This window comes from Mizuhopecten yessoensis, unplaced genomic scaffold, assembly GCF_002113885.1.
Source record: "Mizuhopecten yessoensis strain PY_sf001 unplaced genomic scaffold, ASM211388v2 scaffold716279, whole genome shotgun sequence".
NCBI classification, from domain to species: domain Eukaryota; kingdom Metazoa; phylum Mollusca; class Bivalvia; order Pectinida; family Pectinidae; genus Mizuhopecten; species Mizuhopecten yessoensis.
Genome location: NW_018480037.1, coordinates 538,798 through 551,040, shown reverse-complemented (window position 1 = coordinate 551,040; position 12,243 = coordinate 538,798). Strand labels below are relative to the sequence as shown.

At 37.1% G+C, this 12,243-nt stretch overlaps 1 protein-coding gene across 1 annotated transcript in view; it reads left to right on the top strand.

Annotated features, from left to right (window-relative positions):
• Positions 1–12,243, top strand: part of LOC110442565 (myosin-I heavy chain-like) — a gene marked incomplete in the record, with an annotated part of 108,068 nt that overhangs the window by 16,230 nt on the left and 79,595 nt on the right. Inside the window, 3 exon segments of the mRNA XM_021486232.1 lie at positions 2,905–2,967; positions 7,754–7,897; positions 9,396–9,482. Of these exon segments, the coding sequence (XP_021341907.1) occupies positions 2,905–2,967; positions 7,754–7,897; positions 9,396–9,482 (294 nt within the window).

Sequence of the window (12,243 nt, the reverse complement as noted above, 5' to 3'; positions counted from 1 at the left end):
TCTTTCACACTGTTATAAAAATGCTCACACATAGATAGATTCCCATCTTTAGACTGAATTTCCATTTGTAAACAAGCAAGCCTTGCTGTCCATTCAGCCTGTTCCTAGCTGAAGTGACTGGTTTGTGAAATGACAGGTTTATGTAGAAAAAAAATGAAGAATTATCATGAGGTTTGATCAGGACTACAAACCTACTGCATAACATTATTCTATACTGAAACCTGTTATGTCCAACTTCCTGTGTGACACAATATATTGATAAGATGCATGTGTGTACAATGTTTGTGTGCTGGAGGCAGGGTGTGTTGGTGTAATTGCCTCCTTGTGATAGCGCTTATCTGATGCCGACTTTATAGTGCTATCTCACTGAAATACCATGCCGAAGGCACACAGCACAGCATTCTGCCGGGTCACATAAATATGCTGACAATGGGTGAACCAGTTGTTGCCATTACCTAAATGTCCCGACAGGTTGAGAAAGAAATAGAATCACAACAATTTGTTTGATTAAACAAGGTGTCAGATTACTCAGGTCAGATTAGACAGGTTTCACACCTGTAGCATGAACATGTTACTGTGCGCCTTTAATGATTCCTTCCATGCCTTTGTGGTGATTCTTTTTGTGGTTTGTGTTGGAGCCACATGTAGAAGTATAGCATATATAAGAACAATATCACTGATTCCAACTTACTAACAACATACATGTATGTGGAAGTTTAAAAAACAAAGAGATAGCGGTGGCCAATTGAATTTGAAGCTAACCAGCCACTTACTTTACACCCCCCTCAACCCTCAATTATTTGCAAACTTACCTACAACTTTTTAATCAGGCAGGTTGCCAATAATCCATGTTAATTTTGATATTGCTTATGATAATTGATGAATAATTTATGTTTCTTTGGATAATTGATGAATAATTAATGTTTCTTATGATAATTGATAAATAATTGATGTTTCCTTGTGGTCGTTACATCCAGTTTAATTAAGCTTCAGGTCTATTGCAGAAAACACACCAACAGTCAGAATGTATTTTCTGGACATACATCATTCAATGTGTATGCATTCTAACATCGATTTCTAGTAACAAGTCTGTTTTCCCACACTGCACAGGGCATATAATTGAGTTGATTCGCTGTTGATATATGGTAACAATGTAATAAATCTCAAGTGGAGACCGATTCTTATTGATTTTAGGAGATTGTAATTACAGATTAATGTGTTTCGAGCCATTAACATCAAATTTTATGGTTAATTTGTTTGTATTATAAAATAATCCCAATTACCCTGAAAACTGTTTTCTGCAATTGTGTTTATGCTAGATCATTCTCTCCAGCATCTGTCTACCGTAGCACCAGAACATGTGAACACATCGGAAAGTCTTGTTGATCAAGTATGTTAGCTGATAGAAATGTTAGCTCTGTAAAGCATCAAAGTAATCAAAATTTTCATAAGCAATATTGGTGGGTTTTTTTATGCAAAATATTCATCCTATTATTCATGGTGTTTTAGCTGGTTTCAATCAAGAACATTACAGAAGATTATATCCCACAGTTTCTGTTTCCCAATGTTCCAAGGCAGCAATGCAATAAGCCTTCGATAACAGATCACTGTACAGGGATTAAATTTGCCACACATGGCTGACAGTGAACATCATCGTTTTACAGTTTCTTTTAATATAGCACATAATAGTAGGGTCAGCTGTTTGCCCCGCCTGGCATGGCTTAGCTGCTTGTACACCCTATGTTTGTGCATTGTATATATTTAAGAGGCTCTTGGATTTGCCTGCATCAAATCAGTAACATTTTGTTTCTGCCTGTAAGTTAAATAACAGGGACTTCCCTTCCTACTTCAGTATATAACAAGTTAAATAGCTCTCTGTTCCTAGCTAAGTAGAGCCTAACAAGAACCTACCACTTGAGTGTGATACGAAGTCTGGTTAGGGAAGTAATCACCTCCACCTGTACATCAGCAGACAAACATGTGCACGTACATTGGCACCTTTGTTCACATACATTGGCACCTTCAGAACCTCACTGCACACATTCATCAGGGATCAGGAAAACTTCACAGGGTTTCCCTTTGTGATCTTGTCCAGTCTGGACCCCATTGGACAAATATTACAAAATATATCTCTAATGGTGAACTTAGAAAATTGAAATGCAATTAAAAAAAAAAGGCCCAGGAATTCTTATCTTGACTTAGCGTTATGTATGCTCCTCCAGGGATCAGACCTTGCACATGTTTAGTTTCTAACCTGACATTGCCCTGTACAGATATAAATAGATAACTTTACCTACAGATAGCTATAAGCTCATCTGTCATGTTTGTGGGAGGCACAAAAACAACTGGCATCAGGAAATGTTTTCAAACATGTTTTGGTATTAAATATTTAGTACAAAAAATAATTAATGATAAATTTGCATAGATAAACAATCGGTTAGAATTTACCTTCAAACTTCAGTTTTCTCTGTAATATATTTATTTTGTTTGAGATTTTGCTCATCTTTGAGATTATTCGTTTTAAGAGGACTTGTAAATGTACATTGTATTTACATCAAATAAAATAATTACAGTTATAAGTTAAAACTGTAGTGAGGAGCTCATTAATAAACTTTTTAACCTGTTCGTTTTTTCTCTCATAAATATGATTAATCATAATGGATAGGAAAAGTAAAATGGAGGGGAATCACCTTGTTCTATATCGTCATCAAGGTACAAGCATCAACAGGTCAGACATTCAATGATAATTATCTCGTAATAAATCAACTATGATCTATTGAGAAAATGTTAATGTGATTATACCAATACATTTTTAGGGAATTAAAAATATTGAAATTTGTAAATGTGTATTGTTGCATTTGTTTTTTGAACCTTTGAAAGATTTGTCCTTAACATCATCACCAGACTTACACTGGGTCAATTCTAGTGGCGGTGAATCCTTACAAAGAGCTACCAATATATGAACAGGTAAGTTGTCCTCTATGTCTGTCTGTTTAACTATAATGGTTCAAATAATACTTATAACTACATATTTTGGTCCAAATTTGAGACATATTAGAATTTGCATCCTTTTAAAGAACCTTTCTAGGTCTCAGGTTCTACATAATTTAGATTTAAGATACAAAGATACGAAACTGGTAATTTGTCTGATTTCAATGGTCAAGGTCACTGATTAAAAATCTGGTTTCTTGTGAATGTCCTCATAGATCAAGTTCCTGTTATATGCTATACATTGTATTGCATGAAAAATTTGAATGAAGTTGGATTTGTGTTAGTTCCTAGTGGTGTTCCATCAAAGTCACAACCAATGTGCAACCTCAGTTCAGTTACATCAGTAAGAAATAAGTCAATGGTATCACTTTTGTTATAATTTACACCATGGGGATTTGTTTATTTAGTAAGTCAGTGGTATAATTATATAACCTACATGTATATTCTTCCACAGAGGATCTTCCAAACTATTGATACCTGATTATCATATTCTTAAGATATTGTGATAATAAATTTGGATTTTTTTTGATACTGTTAATTCCGGTATAGTGCCCTTGTTTCAAGTGTTATCATAGTGTTTGTTTTCCTGTTTGATTGATGACAGAAGCTGTTTATATACACTAATGATTATATATTTATAGGCACACTTTCTAACCCCAGTGTTCCAGTGTTGAACATCATAGATCTGTTATCACATCACTGTAAATAAGGTGTGCACTTAATGCCACCATTTAATTGATCCTCTCACACAATTTGGTATATACATAGTTACCTACAGTTCAGGGTGTCCCTACTTCATGGGCTCTCCATGATGTGGAGACTAAGTGACACTCAATGTCAAGTCAAGTTATAAGGAATTGTTCATTTTATACCTTCCTAAGTTTTTTACAGTTTATTTTGGTGTGAGGGTTTATATTCCATCTGAGTACTTGTTGAATGTATGGTTAGGACAGACAGCTTATTCTATCAGATAATGTATGGTTGGACAGTCAGACATACGGTTTATTCCATTGACGTACTTGTTGATATTTTGTGGTTGGGACAGACAGATAATGTATGGTTGCGACAGACAAACAGTTTATTCCATTGACATACTTGTTAATATTTTGTGGTTGGGACAGACAGATAATGTATGGTTGGGACAGACAAACAGTTAATTCCATTGACGTACTTGTTGATATTTTGTGGTTCGGACAGACAGATAATGTATGGTTGGGACAGACAAATAATGTATGGTTGGGACAGACAGATAATAATGTATGGTTAGGACAGACAGCTTATTCTATCAGATAATGTATGGTTGGACAGTCAGACATACGGTTTATTCCATTGCCGTACTTGTTGATATTTTGTGGTTGGGACCGACAGATAATGTATGGTTGGGACAGACAGATAATAATGTATGGTTAGGACAGACAGCTTATTCTATCAGATAATGTATGGTTGTACAGTCAGACAGACGGTTTATTCCATTGACGTACTTGTTGATATATGGTGGTTGGGACTGACAGATAAGGTATGTTGGGACAGACAGATAATGTATGGTTGGGACATGCAGATAATGTAAGGTTGGGACAGACAAACAGTTTATTCCATTGACGTACTTGTTGATATATTGTGGTTGGGACTGACAGATAATGTATGGTTGGGACAGACAGATAATGTCTGGTTGGGACACACAAACAGTTTATTCCATTGACATACTTGTTGATATTTTGTCGTTGGGACAGACATATAATGTATGGTTGGGACATGCAGATAATGTAAGGTTGGGACAGACAAACAGTTTATTCCATTGACATACTTGTTAATATTTTGTGGTTGGGACAGACAGATAATGTATGGTTGCGACAGACAAACAGTTTATTCCATTGACATACTTGTTGATATTTTGTAGTTGGGACAGACATATAATGTATGGTTGGGACATGCAGATAATGTATGGTTGTGACAGACAAACAGTTTATTCCATTGACATACTTGTTGATATTTTGTGGTTGGGACAGACATATAATGTATGGTTGGGACATGCAGATAATGTATGGTTGGGACAGACAAACAGTTTATTCCATTGACATACTTGTTGATATTTTGTAGTTGGGACAGACATATAATGTATGGTTGGGACAGACAGATAAAGTATGGTTGGGACAGAAAAACAGTTTATTCCATTGACGTACTTGTTGGTATTTTGTGGTTGGGACAGACAGATAATGGATGGTTGGGACAGACAGATAATGTATGGTTGGGAAAGACAAACAGTTTATTCCATTGACGTACTTGTTGGTATTTTGTGGTTGGGACAGACAGATAATGTATGGTTGGGAAAGACAAACAGTTTATTCCATTGACGTGCTTGTTGATATTTTGTGGTTGGGACAGACAGATATTGTATGGTTGGGACAGACAAACAGTTAATTCCATTGACGTACTTGTTGATATATTGTGGTTGGGACTGACAGATAATGTATGGTTGGGACAGAAAAACAGTTTATTCCATTGACGTACTTGTTGGTATTTTGTGGTTGGGACAGACAGATAATGTATGGGTTGGAAAGACAAACAGTTTATTCCATTGACGTACTTGTTGGTATTTTGTGGTTGGGACAGACAGATAATGTATGGTTGGGACATGCAGATAATGTATGGTTGTGACAGACAAACAGTTTATTCCATTGACATTCTTGTTGATATTTTGTGGTTGGGACAGACATATAATGTATGGTTGGGACATGCAGATAATGTATGGTTGTGACAGACAAACAGTTTATTCCATTGACATTCTTGTTGATATTTTGTGGTTGGGACCGACAGATAATGGATGGTTGGGACAGACAGATAATGTATGGTTGGGAAAGACAAACAGTTTATTCCATTGACGTACTTGTTGGTATTTTGTGGTTGGGACAGACAGATAATGTATGGGTTGGAAAGACAAACAGTTTATTCCATTGACGTACCTGTTGATATTTTGTGGTTGGGACAGAAAGATAATGTAAGGTTGGGACAGACAGACAGTGTATGGGTGGACAGACAAACAGCTTATTCCATTGGTGGACTTGTTGATATTTTGTGGTTGGGACAGACAGATAATGTAAGGTTGGGACAGACAAACAGTTTATTCTATTGACATACTTGTTGATATTTTGTAGTTGGGACAGACATATAATGTATGGTTGGGACAGACAGATAAAGTATGGTTGGGACAGAAAAACAGTTTATTCCATTGACGTACTTGTTGGTATTTTGTGGTTGGGACAGACAGATAATGTATGGTTGGGAAAGACAAACAGTTTATTCCATTGACGTGCTTGTTGATATTTTGTGGTTGGGACCGACAGATAATGTATGGTTGGAACCGACAGATAATGTATGGTTGGGACAGAAAAACAGTTTATTCCATTGACGTACTTGTTGGTATTTTGTGGTTGGGACAGACAGATATTGTATGGTTGGGACAGACAGATAATGTATGGGTGGGACAGACAAACAGTTTATTCCATTTACGTACTTGTTGATATTTTGTGGTTGGGACAGACAGATAATGTAAGGTTGGGACAGACAGACAGTGTATGGTTGGACAGACAAACAGCTTATTCCATTGGTGTACTTGTTGATATTTTGTGGTTGGGACAGTCAGATATCGTATGGTGGGACAGTCAGAGAGTGTACTTGTTGATTTGTTGTGTGTGTGAGACAAACATTTATAACATTATGATGCTCTGTATTCTGGTTTATTCATTGCTGTGCGCACTGTTATAAGGATGCAGACACCCTGTGTAACAAACACTTTGATCCTCAGTCACAGATATATGATACGCGAATGTTGATATGGAATCAGTCTGCACCTCGTTGCTGCTACTTTTCACTTTGAAGTGATTGAGTCTGTGACTAGATTGTCTAGGTCCTGATATGGTAATAGCCTTGAATTAAGATTTAAGTAGTTGTTACTGGTAGTTACAGTGTAGTTTTGTCCCAGACAGAAGCCGCCAGGGCTCCATGTGTTCCGATATTGATTGGACATTTGTTGTAAAACTAGCAAAGGCAGTTTACTGGGCCCGTTTGGGGTTGAATTAAAAACAAGAGCACTGCCACAAAGGGCACAAGATCAGTTTGCAACCACTGGCTTAGGGGATGAGTAATAAGGGAATAGGACTTTTAGGGTGGTAAAGCATTGAAACACGGGCATCACGAGAAGGCTCTTATGGGGCAATATTTGGTGTGGTGGCAGAGAGGATTGATATTTTAATGTGCGTTGATACAATTAGCTTACAGCAGAATCATTATATCGTAGTTGTAAAGCCTGCCTAAACACCACTGTTAGGATGATGAGTTCTGGTGACGTCTTTTGCCTTATAGCCATCAAGTCCTGAGGTCAAGGTCAAATAAAAAAAAAGTTGACTGAGATTTTGCATAACAATAAATATGAATACAAATATTACCAACAATTTTGAATGAGAAATTTCTATAAGAGTTAATAGAATACAAAGAATAAATATGATTACCCAAAATTTTTATCATTACTTTGTTAATAGATATATGTAAATAGAAGTGTTCTAATTAACCGGTTGTGATGGATGATAAAATGAAACAGACATTTATTTGGCCTAAACATTAATTGATACATTATACAGACAATTTGTGATATATCTGATCCCCTGGTCCTATAGCAATAGATAATCTACCCCATATATCCACCATGCAGTCTCTTGATATCTACATTCGTTCTTAAGAGACAAAATTTATGTTTCTTTGTTGACAGAAGGATGTGTCCGAGTTCCATGGGAAGAAGATGAGCATGGTGGATCCTCATATTTTCTCTATCAGTGAGGCCGCCTTTCAGAGTCTTCGTACCACAGAGGTCAACCAGTCCTGTATCATCAGTGGAGAGAGTGGGGCAGGAAAGGTACTATTCTACCTGTACAAAATAGAAAAACACACACAAGTTGCTATTGATGTGTAACCTTGAGAAGGGAATTTTATATTGATTATATTTATAATGCATGTGTCCATCTTCTGTGCTTTAAGTCATTGACATATTGTGTTCGTGCCTGATTAGGCCTTGATAGGGAGATAGCACTAACATATAGCTCTTTAAGAAGCATTACATCAATAAATCGCCCAATATGTATTCAGGCTCGGGGAAATTAATTGTTCCTTTACTGTAATACTGAAGATGTCAACTGGAGCTAACCAACAATAGAGAGGTCAAGCTGGATGTGGGAGTTGGGTGGGGGTCTGCTGGCCATGGCCATCTGTTGTATGTCCAGTAGTAGAGGGGTTGACTAACCATCTGTTCGGTGGACAAGGTCATTGATTAGGCCAGAAATAGAATTGATCTGTATGTCTCGATGGGGACTATCTAATGTAATCACATGGAGGGACAAAGGGTCAGAGTGGATGGTATTGCTGATAACCTGAACAGACCTGCTTTGGTACACTGTCAGTGTCCCAGCTATGATGTTTTGTTTTCCCAGAAGTGCTTGCCTGGTCCATCACTTATAGCCTCTATCTCGATGATGAAGATAATTTCACACCACTTCTATCCAGTTGTAATGCCCTTTGCTAGTTGGCATTATTATTTCTCCGATCATTGATCAGATAAACCCCTGCTCATAAAAAAGGACTTTATCTGCTAAACCTCCATAAATAGACAGTTTTATTACCAGACCTCCATAACAGAGCAATCGCATGATACTTTTCTTGCAAAAACAACAGTACCATCATCCTGTCCGTACAGGGATTTCTACCCAACATCACAAACACACCTGTTTCTTCTTCACAGTGCATGACCGTTTTTGTTAGGTGAAAGATAAATCAGTCTTTAACTGCCCAGGGAAAGACAGCTCACATGCTCTATTATTCTGAAAACGACACCATCACACCATCGCGTCATCACTTTATGCAGTGTAACCAGCGTAGCACCATAAATTTTAAGCACCCTTGATGATGATGTTGTGCGTTGAGTTCACCTGTACAACTTCATATTCACAAAAGGAAAGTGTGGGAGAGAAATTATCAATCACTCCTTTATGATGCAGACAAAGAAATTCAACCATGGGGATAAAAAATTTGAAGTTAAGCACTCGGCAAAACTTCAAAAGTTTTACCTACAGGTTGAGATTTCTCTATCTACATCACATAGGAGTGATGGATTCTGTTGGTCATCTCTGATACCTGTCCTAATCAACATCACAAACACACCTGTATTATACCTGCCAATATAGAGATTTCTACCCAACATCACAAACACACCTGTATTATTGGACCAAACTTCCCTCTAACCATTCATACAGAGATTCCTGTATTTCCTGACAGACTTAATTATATCTACATATGATCCTTCCAGGTATAACGACACTACTAAGTTATCTGACTTCAAATTTTCTTTGTACCTGTTTCAGACGGAGAGCACCAAGTTTATCCTGCAGTATCTGTGTAGTGTAACCAATCATGTGTCTTTTTGGGTAGAACAGCAAATTCTGGAGGCTNACACACACACACACACACACACACACACACACACACACATACAACAAATGTCTGCAGACTTGATGTAGTGAATGTTCCTGTGCATGTGAGTGCAGTTGCACTGAAACATGTGAATAATGCATAGTTTTTTTATAACATCCATGTGACTCCATTGTCAGGTCATCAATGACTTGATGATCATGATGTTAGAGACATTTATTGACTGAAAATATATCATAGAAAATTAGTAAATTGCGGAACATTGCTATTTTGACAATTTGATTTTCAAGAAAAAAGGTTTTAGATTTACATAAGTCCTCATTTAAGGGAGGTTCTGCTTTGTTCATAGGTGAAATATGCTAATTTGAACGACAGATCAAATTGTTTTGACTTGGGCTTGGTAGGGACACATGTTAAAATAACTCCTGGTGAATAGTGATGAAGCTATTAGCACTGGGATGATGAAAATTGACTCATCAAAAACCTTAGTGAGATTGAAGATATATATAGTATACTATAATACAAGTATCTTTCGATGTATATAACACATTTTGTACAAGTTGCATGTTTCACAGTAAATAGCAGTAGTGTACTGGGTATACCTGTCAGTGTAAATGGCAGTATGCAGTAGTGTACTGGGTAAACATGCCAGTGAAAATGGCAGTATGCAGTAGTGTACTGGGTAAACATGCCAGTGAAAATGGCAGTATGCAGTAGTGTACTGGGTAAACATGCCAGTGAAAATGGCAGTATGCAGTAATGTACTGGGTAAACATGGCACTGTAAATGGCAGTATGCAGTAGTGTACTGGGTAAACATGCCAGTGAAAATGCCAGTATGCAGTAGTGTACTGGGTAAACATGCCAGTATACATGGCAGTATGCAGTAGTGTACTGGGTAAACATGTCAGTGAAAATGGCAGTATTCAGTAGTGTACTGGGTAAACATGCCAGTGAAAATGGCAGGATGCAGTAGTGTACTGGGTAAACATGCCAGTATACATGGCAGTATGCAGTAGTGTACTGGGTAAACATGCCAGTATAAATGGCAGTATGCAGTAGTGTACTGGGTAAACATGCCAGTGTAAATGGCAGTATGCTAGACATGCCAGTGTAAATGGCAGCTGGTATTATGTATCTTTCACTAATGCACAAAAGCATTGCTTTCAAATTCAATGCCTGCAGCTTTAAACGAGTCAAAAACTGATAATTGATTAATTTATTTAAATTTGCCTTGTGATTATACATACTTTGTGAATATTGGATTTTACTTGAGCCAGACAAGAATTACTGCAGTATGTCAATCCAACCATAGGAAATATGCAAGAAAACCAAGTGTCTATTGATTGTTAGATGGAAGTGGGCCTGGGTGTGTGTGAGGGTTTATACCATGCTAACCTCACTCTAGATATGGCCTGTAGATGTCCGCTTTATGTGCATTCTGCAAGAATGTAATTAAAGGCACAATGTTTTTATTGCGTTTTTGTCAGAGACATTAGCATCTTATGTCATTTACCAGTCTTACTTGATCACTGTGTTACATATTACATGAAAAGTAAGAGTAGCTGATTGGATCCAGTTGTTATGGCATTTCATACAATAAACTGGTTTGTTACTATTTTGTTTAAATGGATTTATTGTCATATGATTTTCTGAGTACTCCTGATTATTTATAACATTTAATACATTAAGTACGTTATTTTCTGCATTAATGGGTTTCTTCATATCTTAATGTACACTTGACAAAGTATGATTTGTATGCATATTCCAAGTGAGTTGGCGCAATTAAAGTACAAATGATCATCAGAGAGAAGAAGTGAATAATTAGCCTCTGCCTTCTTTAGTCTACTTCTTAGAGTGATTTAGCGGGGAGTACACCAGGATACTAGTGAAAGCAGTGGCATGAATTGCAAATGATTTGTAAATATGGGTGATTCATATTTGATGAAGTAGATGGAATTCCATCTAGCTATTTGATGATCATGGGGTCCACTGTAAACCGGTTGGCACTTAGGACTGGGAGGCTCCTGGGAACATTTAGTATTGATGAATGTGAGGAGGAACCATTAGGAGAAATAGTGTTTTGGCTGCGGATGCTGGGGAGGCATTGCTTGTCCTCATCCCTGGACACTGCTGCTGTATAGAACATTGGCATTTGGTGGGGGAGCAGGACTCAGCCAAACAATCAGCGACCATGTACGGGTATAATACTGCCTCACTGAGGACGAACCGATGCCTACTGTGGGGATTAGCTGGTATTACAGACCATTAGGATCATTGGTATCAGACATATATAATTGTCTGGTCATTGGAATCAATTGATATTACATGTGTGGATACGAGCTGTCAGCTGTAAATTTGGATAATTTCCAGTTACATAACAAATCTATTGGTAGTCTATGTATGTATCAAGTAATAAATCACAACAAATAAAAACTGTGTACCATATCGGCCTTAACAGACATTGTATAATTAATTTCTACTTGTTTCATTATCATTGCTGATTATGAATTGTGTAGTAAACGATAAATAAATGCAATATGAACTATTACAAAAGGTATGGGGATGCTCACAACAGAAAAAAGGGGGTGCTTATGAGAGAAATGGTGTTTTTTAGGTTAATTACGATTCAGCAATCCTGATTATGAGTGATTCAGTGCCAACATATCAATAAAACAAAAAAAAATGTTATTACACAACATAGACAAAATCATGTTCTTATTCTCTGATGCGGTCACAACACGCCAAGACAAATGCAGATTTGAGGAGATTTTTGTGAGAC